Source organism: Topomyia yanbarensis, chromosome 2 (assembly GCF_030247195.1).
Source record: "Topomyia yanbarensis strain Yona2022 chromosome 2, ASM3024719v1, whole genome shotgun sequence".
Taxonomy (NCBI): domain Eukaryota; kingdom Metazoa; phylum Arthropoda; class Insecta; order Diptera; family Culicidae; genus Topomyia; species Topomyia yanbarensis.
The window spans coordinates 372158566-372180006 of record NC_080671.1 but is presented as its reverse complement, the minus strand read 5'-3'; the positions used below and the strand labels follow the sequence as shown (position 1 = coordinate 372180006).

The 21441-nt window shown below is 40.5% G+C and overlaps 2 protein-coding genes across 3 annotated transcripts in view; both read right to left on the bottom strand.

The window, feature by feature from the left end:
- The window catches only part of LOC131684551 (small G protein signaling modulator 1-like), a 42743-nt gene extending 31855 nt beyond the window's left edge, over positions 1-10888 (bottom strand). For both annotated transcript variants that reach the window (XM_058967536.1, XM_058967537.1), the window contains exon 1: positions 10249-10888. In XM_058967536.1, coding sequence (XP_058823519.1) covers positions 10249-10264 — 16 coding nt within the window. In that variant the 5' untranslated portion in view covers positions 10265-10888. The remainder of the gene's footprint in view (positions 1-10248) is intronic.
- Positions 10889-20093: 9205 nt separating this feature from the next.
- LOC131681560 (mitochondrial import inner membrane translocase subunit Tim22) lies at positions 20094-21382 on the bottom strand. Its single transcript, XM_058962398.1, has 4 exons — positions 21100-21382; positions 20715-21033; positions 20581-20653; positions 20094-20389 (listed from the first exon to the last, which is right to left on the bottom strand). The coding sequence occupies exons 1-4, from the start codon at positions 21231-21233 to the stop codon at positions 20307-20309; spliced, it is 609 nt and encodes a 202-aa protein (XP_058818381.1). The 5' UTR covers positions 21234-21382; the 3' UTR covers positions 20094-20306.
- Between the last annotated feature and the right edge of the window lie 59 nt (positions 21383-21441).

Sequence of the window (21441 nt, the reverse complement as noted above, 5' to 3'; positions counted from 1 at the left end):
CCCAAAAGATCGACTGAAAACAATAAGAGGCTAATAAATACGAAAACTTTTCTAAGATAAACGAAAAGATTTCGTGCGACCAACGAAATCGTTCACAAATGTTTATTAAAATAAACAAAACATTTCATTTCATTCACGAAAAATAATGTCGTTAGCAACGATAACATTCGTGCAGTGTACATTAAATGTGTAAAATTTACGAAAGCTTTCGTTCACCATACGGCCATTCTTGTTCATAAAATGAACGAAACTTACTATTTACAGTGCACGAAAATACTTCGTTGCAGAAAACGACGAATGAATTCGTGCATGATTCATTATATTCACGAATTTATATTATCAGTGCATCGTACATCCCATTCCAAAGTGTTGGACAGAGAATGGAGCCATGAGTAACGCCCGCTGCGACTCGCAGTGCCTTCTGCCATTTTGTTCGTCTGGTACAGCAGTGCTCTACTCTGGAAGTAGCTCAGGATCTGGCTCATTCTTTAATGCCACGCTGCGGCATTGGTCTATTCGGGGCTGGATGGCCCGGTGACTTCCCTGACTTTGGCAGCAACATCAGATTCTGCACCTTCCTCATTTCGGGGATTACCATCGTCTAAAGACTTCAGCAGTAGCATCCTGAACATGTCCGGATATGCCAGGATCGCAGCTTTCAGCGCTACGGTTGGTATTCCATCCGGACCGGGGGTTTTCTTTGATTTTAGTCACATCGACGCGTCTTTGAGCTCGTCGTTAGTCACTTGCCACTCGACTGTGTTGCCTCCTCCTTCTTCGCCATACGGTGTCGGTGACCAGGTAGTTGAATCGTGATTCGGGAAGAGACCCTCACCGATTATCTTTAGCTTACCCGGGCATATTTCAGCTGGTGTCGACGGACCCTCGTCTTCGTCATGACGAATCAGTACGCGTCCCCCAGGGATTGGCGTTTATTTCTCAGCACAGCTACTTATGGCAATTGGCTTGCTAAGCTTGATCTCCCGTTTTAACGAATCCCTACCTTCTAGATACGTCGCTTGCGCTTCTTTCTCACTCTCCGATATTGCGCTCTGAGCCCGCCTGTTAATGACCTATTCTAATTACTCTAATGCTAGATATATCGAAATTAAAAAAAATAAAACTATTTTGTTTTGACAAATAAAGGTAAATGTTTGTTTTATGATTTTAGTACTATTACGCAATTGAAAAAGTTATCAAATTAAGTCAAATTAAGATAAAAGGTTGAAAGCATTCGAAACTATCGGCTATTGTCAGTCCATCGCAGGTGGATACTCATCCGACCGTTGGTTTGAGAGCAAATTAAAAAAATGTAGTTTTTACATAATTTTGGTGCTTTTTATAAAACATTATAAGAAACTATAAGTCTTATTTAATTGAATCGCCTGCTAAGATTTCTATCAGTTTCGTAAATTGTTTACCGTTTGTAATAGTCATAAATTTTCGATGAAAAACCCTCACCTCCCTCCCTCCTCACCTTTTCAAACCAGCGGTAGAACTTGTAGATGAGGAACAAAGAGTCATCGAGGAATGTTAACGTTACACACTTTTCTTTAGTATAAAGTAGCACTTCCGAAACAAGTTTTTTTTACTTTTGTTCATAGTTGATAAACTGAAAGTGTTTTTTCAGCACAAAATCGTCATCTCCACAACCATTTCGGTCAGTGCAAAAACACCCAACCTCCCACCGTTGGCAATCAGCGACTACGACAAAAACGACACAGCACTACAATTTTGTTTTTGTTTCGTACTTTTTCATATATGTTTTTACTATGCTTTACCTGTTCACTCATAATTAACGATTATTTTAGTTTCCTTTGAAAAAGGCCGCCAAATACGATCGAAACGTCGGGCAGTTTTAAAAACAATTCGTTTGCTCAAGCTAAATTGACTGAGAAAGCCGTAAATATTCACAGATAACATAACAAGTTTTGGAATGGTCATCAATAAAACAAGGTAATGTATGTATTGTCTCCAATGTATAAATATAATTTATAAAATTATATTTGTTAGAAAATCGTCCTACTAATGTTACTATAGCTACAATTCACAATGGTTTCGTTTAGGTTGAGTTTTTGAAGAAATATTAGAAGAAAACAAATTTCACACTGTTAAGTGGATTTTATATGAAAAATGTGCTCAAGATCAAATATTTAAGCTTCTCTTGAATTATAATTGCAAAATAATATATAGAACAGCAGAAAATAATTTTGTCCAGGTTTTCGGCCTAGTTACCCCATGCGCCGTCTACTGCATGGCCCTAGTTTTCGTGACATTGTCTTGTTAGATCAGCCTATCAACGTACTTGATTCCGTTGTTCGCCGAAATAACTCAACAACGTCCTTCTTCGTGCTGCAGCAGGGTTCTATTGGCCGATGCGGTAGCGAATCGCCTGGTGGTCTCTATGGGGATACTTCTCTCACACTCTCCAGTCCATGTACGCCGTCAGTCAAGGACTACAGAATGTGGCGAAATTTCTCTCGGTAGCGATATCCGTTTCGTGAACCATTAAGCTCCTAGCTCATCGCTTGTTATAGTCCTCGGAGGTCGGGCTGGCCTCCACAACGTGCCGACAGGTAGGTGTCGAGTTTGCAGCGAATTTTCACTACAAGGAAATATTTTCACAAGATAACTTTTGCAAATGAAACTTTGAGAATTTCATTTTAAATATTAGGCATATTTTTGTTTAGCATTTTCAATTTTTTCAAATTTCTCCAAAATATTTCGGGGGGGGGGGGGGGGGGGTTTCGTCCCCAAAACCCCCCCCCCCCCCCCCCCGCTACTACGCCACTGTCTATACCAACTTGTCTGCTGACGAAGGCAACTGTAATGAACCGCAGGAGGGAACATCTTCTGCTGTGCCTAAAGCAATAGAAAAAGGAGGAACATTTCCTCTCCCAAGCTTCATCGTAAAGGCCAGAAGGTGTCTCTTCATGCCCCCCCCCCCCCCTAAAATAACTATTCAAGGAAGTGCTGATGCAAAACCGAAGCAAGTTGCTCCCAGTCTCAGTAACCTGAGCTCAGAAAAGAAGTTCCCAGCACTTCCAGGAACATCAAAAACTCCAAGAGTTCCCATATCTCAACCAGAGAAAGAAACCAGCGCTGGCTTAATAAATTTCTCATACATTGTGGACCGTATTTTTACAGCACTAAATATTTCTGACCCTCTTAAAAGCATCTTGAAAAGCTTGCTGGACCCTCCTTTCAGCGATTGTATCCTTCGATGGCTAATTCATCGAACGAGTTCACGGATTTAATCACTGTTCTACAGTGGAATTGCAGAAGCAAATCGATTCCTTTAAAATCTTACTAAATAACTTGAAATGCAATGCATTTGCACTACGCGAGACATGGCTTACTTCAGAAATAAACCTACACTTCCACGACTTTAACATTATTCGCTTGGATCGAGAAGACTCTTACGGAGGAGTACTTTTGGGGATCAAAAAGTGCTATTCTTTCAATCGAATCGACCTCCCCTCGACACCAGACATTGAAGTTGTCGCTTGCTAAACCAGACAAAGACCTTTGCATTGCTTTCACCTACATCCCCCTGGAGTTGCCTTCATGACGATAATCGATCTACCTCAATTCATCGCTGGGGTTAGATTGCATGTGGAAGGTAGTCTCTGATCCCCAGCGACCATTTGCCAATCGTAATTAATATTGCCATCGGTCCAGGGCCACCGAATACAATCAATGTTTCGTATGACCTCACACGAAATATTGATTGGAAAAGCTACGCGTCCGCGATATCCGACAAAATCGAGTCCACCCAAGAGCTTCCTCCGGAGGAAGAGTACCGATACCGCGATTCAAGCTAAGACTAAACGCGTACCAGACGCGAACTCTCGCAGGCGTTCTCCCAATCCATGGTGGGATAAAGAGTGCTCAGACGTGTACGCGGAGAAGACCGCTGCGTATACGACCTTCCGGGACGACGGGCTGCCAACTAGCTACCGACAGTACGCGATGGCGGAAACGCGCATGAAGAGTTTGATGAAAGCCAAAAAACGTAGCTACTGGCGCCGGTTCGTCGACGGGCTAACGAGAGAAACATCGATGAGCACTCTTTGGAGTACGGCCCGCCGCTCACGAAACCGAAACAGTACTAACGAGAGCGTGGAATATTCAAACCGTTGGATATTCGATTTTGCCAAGAAGGTTTGTCCGGATTCCGCTCCGGCACAGAAGATCTATCGCGCCGAGTCCCCTAACGATAACGCGAACTAAACACCGTGTTCGATGGTGGAGTTCTCACTTGCTCTCTTGTCATGTAACCAGAGTTTGAAATTTTCGTATTCGTGAGCAGAAATAGATGATATTTCACCTACTTCGACCAGCAATAGAAAAAACGAGCATGTCATGTAACATTGTTTGCTCTCCAAGTTCTCGCGTCAATATGGCATCCGACCTCATCTTTTCGCGATATAATATGAGATGATAATTTTGTGCTTAATATAAAACTGCCCAATAACTAATGGTTTCGCAAAAATTAGTAGATACTGATGCGTAGAATCAAACTACTGCCATTATGTAGAGAAATTATTTCTATAGTGTAATAAATTAATAATTTTTCTTGAACATAATTTATCACGAGCTCCGAAGCTGCGAAATTATCCCACTTTCCTACTGCATTGTCAACAACTTTTCGCAATTTTTTAAAAGGTGAAAAGTTGGGGCCATGCCTACTAAACTGCTTGTCGTGAAAATGAGCACATATTTCAACCTCTGCATGTAACAATAAAGGCCCATGGCCAGACAGAATCATATTTAACTTGTTAAAGAATCTGCCAGACTCTGCCAAAAGACGATTGTTGAATTTATTTTATAAGTTTTTTGAAGGAAATATTGTCCTTCATGACTGGCGACAAGTGAAGGTCATTGCCATCCAAAAACCAGTAAAATCTGCCTCCGACCACAACTCGTATCGACCGATTGCGATGCTGTCCTGTATCCGAAAGTTGTTAGAGAAAACTGATCTTGTTTCGCCTCGAGAATTGGGTTGAAGCAGTGGCTTATTGTCAGATACACAATTTGGCTTCCGCAAAAACAAAGGGACGAACGATTGTCTTGCGTTGCTCTCAACAGAAATTCAAAAGGCATATGCTAGCAAAGAGCAGATGGCATAAGTTTTTCTAGATATAAAGGGGGTTTTTGATTCAGTTTCTATCAAAAATTTTTCTAAGAAGCTGCACCAGCATGGTCTTTCACCGACTCTAAACAACTTTTTGCTAAACTTGCTGTCTGAAAAACATATGCATTTTTCGCATGGTGCTTTATCGACATCACGAATTAGCTACATGGGTCTTCCCCGGGGCTCATTTCTAAGCCCCCTTCTCTATAACTTTTAAGTGAATGACATTGACGAATGTCTAAGGCAGCTTGCAGATGACGGTGGTCTCTATTACAGGTCCCAAACCCGTCGATCTGCAAGGAGCATTGCAAGATATCTTGGACAATTTGTCTGCTTGGGCCCTCCAGCTGGATATCGAGTTCTCCACGGAGAAAACTGAACTAGTCGTATTTTCAAGGAAGCGTGAACCAGCGCAACTACAGTTTCAATTAATGGGTCAAACTATTGCTCATGTTACAACTTTCAAATATCTCGGGGTCTGGCTCCACTCTAAAGGAACCTGAGGATGTCACATTGGGTATCTGAAAGAGAAGTGCCAACACAGGATCAACATTCTCCGTACAATAACATGGAACATGGTAGGTCACCCACCCAGGAGACTTGATCAGGTTGTACCAAACAACAATATTGTCGGTGATGGAGTATGGGAGTATCTGTTTCCGCTCCGCTGCGTACATACATTTCATCAAACTATAGCGAATCCAATATTGTTGGTTGCGTATTGCTCTGGGTTGCATGCACTCGACACATGCGATAAGTCTAGAAGTGCTGGCGGGCGTCCTTCCGCTGAAAAATCGATTTTGGAAACTCTCATATCAATTGCTCATCCAATGCAATATCTTGAATCCGTTAGTTTACAAATTTCGAGAGGCATGTCGAGCTCAATTCTCAAACCCGATTTATGTCCTTGTACTTCGATTACATGACACAAAATATCAATCCTACTTCATATTACCCCAACCGTGTCAATCTCCCTCATGCTTCTGATTCAACTGTATTCCTCGACGCATCCATGGAAGACAAGATTCGTGGATTCCCGGATCACATACGTCCACAAGACGGGGCACACAGCGAGCACGGTGTATCCACCAGATAGAGGACGACCTGCGGACCCTTCGAAGACTGCGAGCCTGGCGACAAACAGCAATGGACCGAGTGAAGTGAAGACGGCTTCTGCATACAGAAAGAGACAACAAGGCTCTATCCTGAACGGTAAGGTAAGTATACGTCCGCAAGTGATCCCAAGCATCTTTCATAGTAAATTTCGAGAAGTCGACTGTAGTAAGATGTTTTACACCGACGGGTCAAGCCTCGACGGCTCCACTGGCTTCGGTATATTCAATCAAAACCTCACCGCCTCATTCAAACTAAATGATCCTGCTTCAGTTTACGTCGCAGAACTTGCTGCTATTCAGTATAACTTTGGGATCATTGATACTTTGCCAACCGATCATTAGATTATTGTCTCGGATAGCCTCAGCTCAATCGAATCTCCGTTCAATGAAGCCTAAAAAGCACATTCCATATTATCTGGGAGCGCCTACGTGCTTTGTCTGTAAGATCGTACAAGATTACCTTAGTTTGGGTTCCCTCGCATTGCTCCATTCCAGGTAATGAAGAAGCTAACTCTAGCTAAGGCGGGCGCTTTAGGAGGTGACAAATATGAAAGACCAATTTGCTTCACTCATCAGAGAACCCTCGAAAGTTGGCAAACTTTATGAAGCAATGGGGGAATAGGAAGGTGACTACACTCGTTAATCCCTAAGGTATCGACGAAACCTTGGTTCAAGGGACTGGATGTGGGTCGGGATTTCATTCGTGTGATGTCTCGGCTCATGTCCAATCACTACACGCTTTCTGGGCATGCGCCGAGTACTGTTCTGCCAGATCTCAACTATTGGATTCTCTTCAGACCCGAGGAAGATCACCCAATGTCCCGGTTCGAGATGTACTGGCAATCCGCGATCTCCCATATATGTCCCTCGTATACACCTTCCTAAAAACCATCAATATCCAGATTTAACTGCTCCTATCATTTTCTTATCATTCTCAGAAGTGCCCTCTTCCGTCTACCGTACCCCAACAATGGTTTGATGCGACTCCAAGACGACACAAAACATTTCTGTCGAATGACCCAACAACACGAGATCTACAGCGCAACATCACACACGCAACGCGGTGTGTTGCCGATCCGTCTCTGAGCTGTACTACGGAATCGTCTGGAGGAACCCCTGCCGGCTCGAGGAAGACCGTCCGGCGACATGATGCACCCGTCCGAATTTGAAATCCTTACCGTTGATTTCCGATGCCAGAAACTGAAAGTTAGTATCTCCCCCCACTGTCAGCTTTGTTCACCCCCTCTCCCGTCTCTGATACACTTCCACCCCCCTCCCATCACATACTTAAAAATAACCCTAATATTTCCCCTAATCTTAATAAAAAATTGAACCACCACCTCTAGTTATTTCTACCCAAGTAACCAATAAGCATTATAACGTAGCCCAATATCTGCTTTAGATCCACATATAAAGCTGTCTTAAAGAGCTGTGAAGCCCTAAATACCGATATAATGCTGATATTATGCCAGAAAAGGCGAAATATAGTGCTATTACTGTGCAGAGATTGACAGCTTGTCTCTGCAGTACTAATGCTATTATATAGCACCAGCGCACAAATGTCAATTTTGAAAGCCTTATATTGGCAATACTAATGCTATTAAAAAGTTTTAGTTGGCTGTCATTGTCCGTCATGGTTTTGAAACCATTTTTTATGTTTTCTTTCGGTATGATGAGCAAAAAGGAAAAATTTTAAAATAAGATGTTCTGTTTACACCCGTAATTGTCTCTCTTCTAATGCATTGTAATGAATATTGGGTTTTCGTTCTCACATAATATGAATGTTTTACGGAAATTACCTTTAGTCAGTCTCAAACTGAAGTACCTTGCCTCGTCCTTCACGGTAAGTGCGCTGCGTTTGCTTCCTAGACTATATTGCACATGTTCGATTGAAATGAAATATGCCGAATATATCGGCTTTTTATTTGCTCTATAATCGCACTAAATGCACTTGTAAAGCTTACATGCTTTAAAGATCCTTGAAGCATGTACGCGTTATATCAGCTTTATATACGTATATAGAGCAAGCGATAATGGTATATGTCGGCTTGCAGTTATGCATTATTGATGCTAATATAGACCTTCATTGCATTGTCAATGCTGTAATGGAGTTTCAATGCAACATTAGTTCAAATATATAGCCAATATAGTGCAATGGCTTAATGCTTATGGTTACTTGAGTAGTTTTAATATGTCTGTAAAATGTTCCGCTTATTTAATAATTAATTGTTCCAATAATATCCCTTTCTTAAAATCCTAAAGTGCATTACTATATACAAAAAACACACAAAATGACCCCACCCCCTAATCTTACGAATATTATATTATCCCCTCTTGTACAAGTTGTATAAGTTAGCTGTAAAATTTCTTTATTTTCGTTATATAAGAACCCCTACTTTTAAGAAATTCAAAATGTAAAACAAAGAAAAATGGCACCATTAAGCTAACGCAATCGTGGCTTATCAAATAAAAGAATTGAATAAAAAAGACAATTTTAATACATTTGATTGCTTTTTCCAACCTAAAATCGATTTCTTATGTATTTTATAAGCATCATAACGATATTTGTATGATTGAATAGTGTACACTTTAGAAGTAATAACTCTTCGATGTTGGTAACAACAATGCCACCTCCTCCTGATTTTGGACCAGTTCAGCTGAAATGTGAAAACACGATTATAACGGGAGTTGTTTTTTAGCATGATAATTTCAGTGTTACATTAGCAATATTTCAATTTATTATGAGCTTTAAATGGAAAAATGTACAAATCATCGTCAGGTGATCCAAAATATGGAACTGGTCCAAAATACTCTCGTTACCCTAGTAAAAATCACTATTTTTCAATATTGTGAAGTTGTTTAGGTAGCCAATTTTTAAGTAGCTACAGGACGTTTCCATAACGGTATTTTCAAAAACATGCATATGACTTGTTCGGCACAAAAATGCTCGAGATGAGATGAATTTGAAATCTTGAGTCAGATTTGTAATATGGAAAACCGCCTCAGAAATTGTAAGGCGAGCAAAGAAAAATTGCATTCAATTTCTCAATTGCCCTTTCTTGGTGCAGAACAAACGTAAATGATTTCTGCACAAAAAGCTGAAATCTATAGTTTAACATTCATTTTTTTTAAGAACTCAACACTACATAAATAAAGGAGTATTGGGAGCAATTTTATGGTGTATTAGGAGCATTTGATCAATCGCCAATTCTCGAAGCCTGAATTAAAAACCATGTTCCTCCGGATTGCGATACATAACATTACACATCAACCATCAACATTGCTCATAGAAGATCAAGCATCGTTTTCAGTTAACCAAATATTCTGCAGCTATACCAAAACACAATCTCTAAAACATTCCATATTGCTGCGGAAAAAAATGTCAACATTACTTTACGGTTCGTTTATGCACACTTTAATGTCGCCCGTATGTCTGAATAAATGTTTGATTTAATTACACGCTTTCCTTGGCTTTCGCAAATTACTCCTCATTGCAAACACGTTAGGATGGTCTCAAACCAGCGTAGTCCCCACCCCTCTCCCCAGCCGCCCTGGTTACCACAAATTTGTCTAACCACTTTGCTGATACCATCATCTAACTGACCTGATGGCATGCAGCACTGTCGCATGTTATCACCGTAGAGACAAGAAATCTAATGGCACCATATTGTTTACGAGTTGACTTTTGTCTAGGCAATTCTCTGAAAACCTTTTACAGATATCGGTATATCTATTGATTGGTAGCCACAAGAAAAAAAATAGGACAACAGATGTTATTACAGTGTAGACCAATAATCGAAAAAGATGTTAACAGATAACAGATAGAGGAAAACTACTGGGGATCAATAACTCAAACTACCAATAAACAGTGCATGTAACGAATCGAAACTAACTTAAAACAAATTAAATCGCCAAAAAACATAATATCGTTCTACAAGTGCAACAGGACCACTATGAAAAAGTGATCTCTAGAAGTGATACGTCGAAGAAAATTACCTGTTTGGTGTGACATATTGCTGCTGGATTATCAGATATCCTTATCGCTCTGCTCCTATCCCCACTACTAGTACTGGAAAACAACAAATTCCAACTGATGTCCCTCGCGAAAATGTCACAGTTGTATTAAACAACCAGCTGTCAGGATACACAATCTACTGAATAGCAGACAAGCAAGATGAGAGGAGAAGTAAAACCCTACCAGCCTTTTCGACTTTTCGCTCCCCAACGTAATTTTTCCTCTCTTCTTCCAACACTTGCTCTTACATTTACGCCCTTTTGCACCGTAATCGCTTCACTGAAGTTGAACTTCACCTTCAACGCAGGCTATTGCCAAACGGAACCAACGCCACCACTACCACCACTAATTTTCCTTTCCTGCAATAACGAAAACTTTCAGTTTTTCACCTTCTACAGTATCACTTTTCCTTCCAGCTTCGATGTTTCCGAATACCGTCTGCTACGCCATTGATTGATTGATTCATTTAACCATAGAATGACGATGGAAAACTCTACCTCGAAGATCAAATTTCCCATCAAATTTTAATTTTTCGCTACCAGATTTCCACCGAAATCATCCTAGCAAAGTAGCTAAGGAAAAATCTTCACTCTTCTCTCGGCCAAGGAAGTAATACGTCTGAGGTGCCCAATTCTATAAGCTGGCTGGCCGAAGCTTTTCCTCCCATACCAGCCATACATCGCTAGGCCGCTCAGAGAGTGGCTCTCACATTTCCACTCCCTCTATGACTTCTCCGACACAAATATTGGATGGTACCTACTGCCGACACACACGATAGCATGTCAGCCAATGATAGCAAAGGCAAACGATAAACGTACACAGAGTTTTTTCGGGAAAACAACAATATCTACCGCCGGAGAATATGAGTGAGCTTTTCCAATGTGTCAATGTGCAAAAACAGAAATGGGAAATTCAATTCCCGGAAAGCTTACGAGCTGTGGCGCGACAGTATACTATAGTAAACTAAACTAAACCGTGCAACAAAGTGATAACAGCCAGGCGTCTCCATATTTTTTGTTATATGTAGTCTCATTCCATCAGATTCGATCGCACAACATTCGTTTGAAAAATCAATCCGTCGCAGTACAGAATAAGGCTGATAATCTCTGTAGAAAATATTCGTTTCCAAGTACCGACACTGATAATATAAATTCGTAAATATAATGAAATCGATCATGCAATGCACGAATTCATTCGTCGTTTTCTGCAACGAAGTATTTTCGTGCATTCTAAATAGTAGGTTTCGTTCATTTCATGAACAAGAATTGGTCGCTTGGTGAACGAAAGCTTTCATAAATTTTACACATTTAATGTACACTGCACAAATGTTATCTTTGATAACGACTTTATTTTTCGTGAATGAAACAAAATGATTCGTTTATTTCAATAAATGTTTATATATATATATATATATATATACATATATATATATATATATATATATATATATATATATATATATATATATATATATATATATATATATATATATATATATATATATATATATATATATATATATATATATATATATATATATATATATATATATATATATATATATATATATATATATATATATATATATATATATATATATATATATATATATATATATATATATATATATATATATATATATATATATATATATATATATATATATATATATATATATATATATATATATATATATATATATATATATATATATATATATATATATATATATATATATATATATATATATATATATATATATATATATATATATATATATATATATATATATATATATATATATATATATATATATATATATATATATATATATATATATATATATATATATATATATATATATATATATATATATATATATATATATATATATATATATATATATATATATATATATATATATATATATATAGGGTAAGGTGGGGCAAATCCGACCTAGTAAATGGTTTTGGCTGTAAAATGCTCATTTTATATTGGATCAAGTCGTTTTATATACCAAATTAAAGGTTAGAGTCCTGGGCAACTTTCTGTATATAGCATTTTTTTTAAATCTTCGAAATATCTTGAGATACAAACGTTTTACAAAAATGTTCATTTTTGCTGTTTTCAAAAATGGTGGGGTAAACCCGACCCCCTATGTTTTTGGTTGATTTAGTGCAGATATTACTAACATTTTAAGGTTTTTCAATGATAAATTAATGAATGTTGTGTTATTGAATTGTAACATGAAGAAAATGGAGTTCAATATCAATCTTGGAATGCTAAAATCACGAGCAGTAGCACGTAATGATATTCCCATTTACATCGGAGCAATTGCTCGACGAATACTATAATCATCCCGATTTTGTGTCTTTCGTTTGTAATTATGAACCATTTTGCATAAAAATACTCAATAATAACAATAAAAAAATATTTCAATTTGATAAATAAAAAATTTCTTAACAAAAAAGCGGTCGGATTTACCCCAATATTTTGAGGTCGGATTTGCCCCATTACGATGCAATTAAAAAATATATGAAAAAGGTTGAACTAAATTCATCTATGCACTTTGTAGGACTTAAATCAAAGAATTTAAATTCACTTACATTTATTATGTAATCACTTTAAGAACCAGAAATATCCTGTAGTCAATGATGCACAAAAGTCAAATCAAAAATTGTAAAAACACACTTTTTGTCGTATGAGCATCTTAATGTAGACTAATAAAATGCTGTCATACAACCATTATGATTATTTTCGATGCTCTACATGACAACATTGATATTAGTTCGCGTAGTGCTTCTGATTTTCGGTAACAGAGGGGGGTCGGGTTTACCCAACGGTCGGATTTGCCCCACCTTACCCTATATATATATATATATATATATATATATATATATATATATATATATATATATATATATATATATATATATATATATATATATATATATATATATATATATATATATATATATATATATATATATATATATATATATATATATATATATATATGATGAACGATTTCCTTGGTGGCTCGAATTCATTTCGTTTATCTTAGAAAAGTTTTCGTATTTATTAGCCTCTTATTGTTTTCAGTCGATCATTTGGGATCTACGTTTGACACCATCGACTTTTTTTATTTAAAAAAATCGATGTGGCCAAATCGATTTTACTGTGGTACGAAGAAATGGCTGCTTGATGAACGAAAGTTTTCGTAAATTTTATTTATTTCGTGTACATTGCACGAATGTAATCGTTGATAGCGACATTATTTTTCGTGAATGAACCGAAATTTTTCGTTTATTTTAAACAACGTTTATGTATATTACAAACGATTTCGTTGGTCGCATTCGATCTTTTAGGATCAATGTTTGACCGCACCGATTTTTTATTAATTAAGTGGATCCATCTGTCAAATTCGATTCTATTTCAACCTGCTCATCATTATTGAGGACTAGAAAGATTATGGTGTGAAGAAATGAACGCTTGACGAACAAAAGTTTTAATAAATTTTACTTATCTAGTGTACATGGCACGAATGTTATTGTTGATAACGACATTATTTTTCGTGAATAAAACGAAATGATTCGTTTATTTTAATAAATGTTTGTGTATATTACGAACGACATTAGTCGCACGAATTCATCTCGTTCATCTTAGAAAAGTTTTCGTATTTATTATCCTCTTATTTTTGCATTCGATCTTTTGGGATCAGTGTTTGACAACACCGATTTTTTTAAATTAAAAAACAGATCCGGCAAAATCGATTTTATTGTGGTATGAAGAAATGGCCGCTTGATAAATGAAAGTTTTCGTAAATTATACTTATTAAGTGTCCATTGCACAAATGTTGTCGTTGAAAATTACAATATTTTTCGTGAATGAAACGAAATGTTTTGTTTATTTTAAAAAACGTTTGTGTATATTACGAATAATCTCGTTGGTCGCACGAATTCATTTCGTTTATCTATGAGAAGTTTTCGTATTTAATAGCATATTATTTTGACATTACTTCGGCAGAAACAAACTCAAACTAACTCATACAAGACCAACGAGCAGCGCGGGTCAACTGGAAGCGAATACGGTTCAAAAAATCTTCCTGAAACTGGCGGATACGGATACTAAATAGTCAGACCGAGACCGTCGTTATGATCAACAATTATCTGACGTTTAGCAACAATTACTCCATATTGAAGCTTTTTTGACGTAGACGGTTTGACGAATGATGCTCGTAAATATTATAAAGATATTCCTATATAAGAGCGAACAATTCGTTTGCCGAACGAATCTGTTACGTAATAAGCCAACGAAAGTCGTTTCGTGGTTTTCACGAAAAACTTGTAACAATAAATAAATGTGTATCAATAGAACTACGAACGATTCATCATATGTACGAAAAATTCGTATATTTTATGAAAATTGTCTACGAAACTAGCGCCTAGCGATTTACGAATATATTCTTTCAGTGGAGCGTGCAAGTCGTAATCAGTTGAATAATCTAATCAATTCCATGCAAAATCACGCAATCGTTTGGATCATTTTTGATTCAGTGAAAATATCGATAGTTTTGCCCGCATAGAAATAATTTTTAATTCGGACAATATTCTGAATTCAAACCATTGTTGACAACAACAGTTTTTTATTGAATATATTTTTGAATTTTTTGTTTCCAAAATACCGATTTTCAAGGACCAAAAAATATTTTTCTTACAATGACAAAAAAATTTTGGAAAACCAATTTTTATTTGCTAAATTGATAATCTAATATTTTTCTTTGAAATAATACACCAATCCTTCAAGCACTATAATATTTATTTTCGAATCGAAGCAAGCCTGGCCTGTAGTGTATTTACACCGTGTGGGACTCACGATTCACGCTCGTGCCTAACCACTAAAAACACTCCTTACTCTTTTCTCGCGCTTCTTCACCACGGAACTACCTCCAGGTATTACTTCGTGGGGTACTCGTTGTGCTTTCGTCGCACCTCTCTCTTCTGCTCTATCTCGGAGCCTCACTTGGTTCATGAAATGGCTCGACCTTTGAGACTTGATTTAACTATCAACTCCTCTCTTGGTTCTTGCCTCCATCTATTACGTAACCGTCTTAGCTCTCGCCCCCGTGAGCCATTTAGATGCTAATTCCATGAGCCATTTAGCTCCTGTTTCTGTGAGTCATTCAGTTCCCGGCCTTATCACGAACTACTCGGATAGTCCCCGACGGTGAACTCACCCACCTCCAACCGATAGTTTTCCAACGGATGACTTTCTACCTACAATGATACCCGCTTTCTTGAGCCATTTAATTCCCAGCTTTATTGAGATCTACTCGGATATTATACGGCGGTGGACTATCCTACTCCGACAGGGAGTTCACCGTCAGCAGAATTGCTCTCGGTACTGGTGTTTGTTTCGTGAGCCAATTAGCTCCCATCTTTGTCACGATTTAGTCGGATAATCCACGGCGGCGAATCTACCCTACTGTGAATTCTCCGGCGGTGGATTTCTCCTGATACCGATGTTCATTTCCGTGAGCCATTTAGCTCCCCGCTTCGCCCCGATCTACTCGATCTAGTCCCCGGCTGCCTACTCAACAGGCCAGCCAGTAGGTCTGTCCAGCGATTCCAGGTGAAGCGTATTTTCCGATTCACTGGCACCCCAACAACCCACTACTAGCTATTCGATTCGCTGTCTAATCAGTTTAATCGCCAGCGGTAGATCTACCCTTCTCACGAGCTACCCGGTAGGGTGTCGAGGTCGGTCCGTCGATCCCGGTGAAGCCTGGCGTCCGGTTCGCTGGTGCCCCGACAACCCAAACTCGGCGCTACGTCGCGTACTATTCAACTGGTCTCCGGCAGTGGCCTAGTCTACACCGATGGAGAGTTCCGCGACGGCGGAATTTCTCTCGAGACTCAATTTGTGGTTTCACGGCAACTTTCTAGCCAATGGAACAATTTTGCTAGTTCCTTCGTCACTTCCTCTGCAGTTTGGAGAGTATACTCGTAACCACTCTGTTGACAGCGTCCCAGGTATGCTCCTCGTGGCACATCTCTTCGACGATATTATCAACTGTCACACCAGGCTTACCACTAAGAACATTGTCGAACCTAGGGCATCCGAAGACCACGTGTTCCGGTGTCTCTTGCACGTTCACACACTCCGAGCAAAGGGGTGACGAAGCATGTCTAAACCAATGCAGGTACTTCGGGAAGCATTCGTGCACGGACAAAAACTGCCTCACATGGAAGTTTGCATCTCCATGCTTCCTATACACCCAAGCCGACACATTTGTCACATGTCCCACTCTTGCTGCCAATTAGCCAACGATTCCGCTGAGGCCAATCTCCTTGCAATACGTGCATTTCTCCGCTAGTAGCATTCCACGTCCTCAGCCAGAGTAATGCAGATGGGGATCATCTCGGCGATAACGCAGACTGCCTTCGACAATATTGTTCTGTTCGCACGGTCGTGACTCGTACGGTCATCAGCTAGAATGTCCTGTTCAGCTTTTCGCGGTTTCGTTTGTTTTCAGCGGAGTATCGACGACGAAACAGTAGATAGCAGACGTTTCGTGCTGCTTCGCTGACCGCCGACGTTTGGCATGATTCTCGCTATTGCGTTAGTTGCCTTCACCGAGTTTTCGCAGGCGAAGTCGACGTGGTTTCCGGTTGTTGATTATCACTCCCAATTGCATCAGTGTACGCTTCGATGCAATCACTTGCCCTCCGACGTCGATCTGATTCCGCAGAATCGCTTTGCAGTTGCTGATCAACGACACCTCCGTCTTGTGGTGAGCTATTGGCAGCTTGACCCTGTTCATCCAACTCTCGACCGCGTCTATTACCTCCGTCACCGACACCTCCACTTACTCAAGTTTCTCACCGATCACCGTTATCCCGGGTCACCGGATGATACGTCATCCGTTACGTCGTTCGTTCTTGTCGTACAGTAGCACTCTGCTCAGGAAGTAGCTCTTAAGGATCTGGCATGGATAGTCGGGAACCCTCATTCTGTGCAGCGCTGCTCCGATGGCTTCCCAGCTGGCGCTGTTAAATGCATTCTTCACATCTATCGTGACCACAGCGCAGTATCGATCTCCTCTTCGCTTCTGTTTAGATGCCTTCTCAGCACTCCCGAGCACTGGCCGAATTGCATCCACTGTCGATGCTCCTTTGCGGAATCCGATCTGCATCTTGGACAGTCCGCGCTCATCCTCTGTGCATTTTGTCAGCCTGTGAAGGATGATTCTTTCCAGTTTTTTCCAACAGACATATGGGCCTCTACGAGGCCAGATCGCCCGGTGGCTTTCCTGGTTTTGGTAGCAACACCAGCTTCTGTACCTTCCATATTTCGGGGAAGTTTGCTTTAATTTAATCCCTTCTATGGCACCATCCTGAACATGTTCGGATATGCCAAGATCGCAGCTATCAGCACCACGTTTTGTATTCCATCCGGACCGGGGGCTTTTTTGATTTCAGGCGCTTCGATGTTTCTGCGAGCTCATCGTGCTTCGGAAAGATACGCTTAACGATTATCTTCAGCTTACCCGGGCACATCTCCACTGGCGTCGTCGAGCCCTTGATTTTCGCCATCACGCGTCGCCCAAAGAATTGGGGTCTACTTCTCGGTACAGCTCCCTGTTGCAATCTGACTTGCTAAGTCTGATCTCCCGTTTTCAAGCGGCTCTAGCGTCACGAAATACTGCCTTGCGCTTTTCTCTAACTGGCTCCGATATTGCTCTCTGAGCCCGCCTTCTGGCTCTGAGACAAGCAGCGTGTAGCGTACTAAGCATCTCGTTCCATCAGTAAGCTGGACACCGTCTAATGCGTGGTTCCAGTTTTCGCGGCATTGTGGCGTCACAATCTTTCTTGTTAGGTCAACCGCATCACCGTTCTCGTTCGACCGAAGTACCTCAACAAAGAGGTCTTTGTTGAAGGCTTTCGTTTTCCACTTTCGCTCGCTCGGTCGCTATGCGTATACGTTTCGCATACTATCCAATCCACGTTCGCCGTCAATGAAGGACTACAGAATGTTACGTCGATGATAGACTCTCTCCCGTGCTCTCCGAAATGTGCCAACAGAACCTTCATTACGCAATCGTATGTCTAACTTCGCTGGAGCTTCCTGCAGGATACACACTCTTATGTTGGTTACTCTACTGCCCCACTCCATAGTCCAGGCGTTGAAGTCACCACCAGTGACTACCGGCTTCTGACCGGTTAACTGCTCGGTCGACTGCTCCAGCATTAGGCTGATCTGCTCCACTGCTCATCTTGGAGGAGCGTAACAACTGCACACGAAGACGCCGTGGATTTTGGAGATCACGAAGCCTTCGTTCTACCACTTCTTGAATGGGGAATGTGCCCATAACTTGTATCATAGCCGTTCCCGATCTATCCGCCACCCAGTTACCGTTGTGGGGGGGACTCAATAGGGATCTGCAACTAAAGCGACAATAAATAAAAAAATAAAAAATGCGTATACGTTTCGCATACTATCCAATCCATGTTCGCCGTCAATGCAGGACTACAGAATGTTACGTCGATGATAGACTCTCTCCCGTGCTCTCCGAAATATGCCAACAGAACCTTCATTGCGCAATCGTATGTCTAACTTCGCTGGAGCTTCCTGCTGGATACACACTCTTATGTTGGTTACTCTACTGCCCCACTCCATAGTCCAGGCGTTGAAGTCACCACCAGTGACTACCGGCTTCTGACCGGTTAACTGCTCGGTCGACTGCTCCAGCATAAGGCTGATCTGCTCCACTGCTCATCTTGGAGGAGCGTAACAACTGCACACGAAGACGCCGTGGATTTTGGAGATCACGAAGCCTTCGTATAAACGTTCTACCACTTCTTGAATGGGGAATGTGCCCATAACTTGTATCATAGCCGTTCCCGATCTATCCGCCACCCAGTTACCGTTGTGGGGGGGGGGGACTCAATAGGGATCTGCAACTAAAGCGACATTACACATAGCTTCTGTTGTAGACTGTCACAACAGTGCGGTGTCACAATGATGACAGCTGTGCTTTGTCACAATGATGCAGATGTATCGGGATTAGCTCCATCACCGTGGGCCTGCAGCCGCCCTCTTGTAAGCAGGGCATTTAAAGCCACCCGTCTTAAGCAAACACTTCGCCCGCTGTGTGCATTCTCTCGCAAGATAGCCTGTCTCCCGCATTTCCAGCACATCCCGGATCTATCCAGGCCTTTGCAAGCCCCTGCCAAATGTCCGAAGCCCAAACACTTGAAGCATTTCTCCGCTTGTTTATTCACTCTCCATGAGCATCTCGACCATCCAACAGTAACTTTGCCTACCTTCAGCGCCTTATCGTCAGCGATTACCTGTAAACGAACCATCGCTATCTGAGTGCCTCCGAATCCCTTCTTTGGTTGGATCGTCATGTGCGCTTCGCCCGGGTTACACTGCTACTTTCGTACACCTCGCAGCTCGTCTTCCATCTTGATTTCATGAAGGCCCTTGCACACAATCACCATCTACGGGTTTAAGGCTTTAACTTCTACCCTTTCCCCACATTGATTTGGTAATAGTCTCCTGCAAGGTCGAGCTGCTAGTCGTGGGATCCTTCTTCAACTCGAAGAGCATCCCGCCTTTTTGGGTACACCTGCTTCTTACCACGTTTTCCCCCAAATCCTTCAGCTCCGAGTCCTCACTCACCTTCTTGTGCAGCGCTGCATACGTCGTCCTGTTTTCACAGAGTTGGTAGACCTTGATTGTAACAATATGCGGATTTTCCGGAACCATTAATATGTTGCATTACTAAGTTTCAGTTTGTTGAATAAGAAAAGAACAAATATTCCAGTAGGATGACTTTTTATTATATTCATCATATTCATCAACCATTGAATTTATACTACGCCGCCTATTTCTTATGGCATATTCGTTTTTGACAGTGCACTACACCGGTGTAGTCGGTGCTACAATCATTCAAACTTGGGTGTAATCAGTCTATCTCTTTCTTTGCACTACACCGGTGTAGCACCAAGAAAAAACGAAAACGCCATTATTCTTATCGATGCCGCATGTAGTAATCGATAACTGTAGAGAACGCAGCGAAACCTGCAGCACCAACAATACCTGCTTTGATGCCAGCTGTTAAAAATAAAGAATAAACAAATCAATAATTTGCAAAATGTGCTGATTTAAAAACAGCTGTTTTGGGGAATCCAAACTCAAATACAACGAATCCGACACTGAAAATATCTGACAATTTTAATTATTACATGATACTGAACCGGATTGATTGTGTTTGGACTTTCAGAATCTTAAGTTTAAGTTAATACCTCTCAAACCTATTAGTCCTCCTGTAACCGCTCCGGCATAGGTACCATTTTTCCAGTCTGATACGCCACGTTTCTGGAAAAAATAAATATTTGTTTAAACTTGTGATAGCAATATGCACCAAGCTATATAATACCGATTCAATCACACATTCCACCCCAGCAAACACGGCCCCAATAACAGCGAAATTTTTACCATAAGAATGCGTTGCTTGTCTCATCTCACGAAAGATCTCCCGAGCGGTCTGCTGCTTCTCAGCTGCCAGTGGATCCGCTATGTTGGGATTGACCGATGAACTGAACAACCCGATGGCAGCACCCAATCCATAGCCAAGGACACAACTCATGAGCGATTTGAACGCACAACTTTCGAAGGCAGCCTCCACCAGCTTCTCTTCGTTGGTTTTGATCTGCACCGCACCGTACATCTTTGGGATTATTATGTTTTCGCGAAATCTAGATGCAAGGTAGATAATTTTTCAATCAGATGCATAGATATTTACACACGAAACTACTGAATACCTGTGATTATTTCCGATAAAGTGCTTTGCCACCTCGTCCAGTTCCGAATTCGGGAAGAATATTCCGGTAGTCTTTGACGTATCAACCTTTGGCTTTTCCTCTGGGTTCAAAGGTTTTGGCAGCATTGTAGCCATGACTGATGAATTGCACTTGTTTTACAGTTTTTCAAAAGAAATAGTTATTCTCCGACTAGTGTAAAATATGCAGTAGCACAAATTATGATTGTTTATATTCGCGCATTTCACATGCTGATAGCAGTTTACGCAACAACCAAACAATAAAGAGTGCGTTCGCGTTCCTCGACACTTTCGTAGTGTAACCGTTGCTGTACAGGTAAGTTCA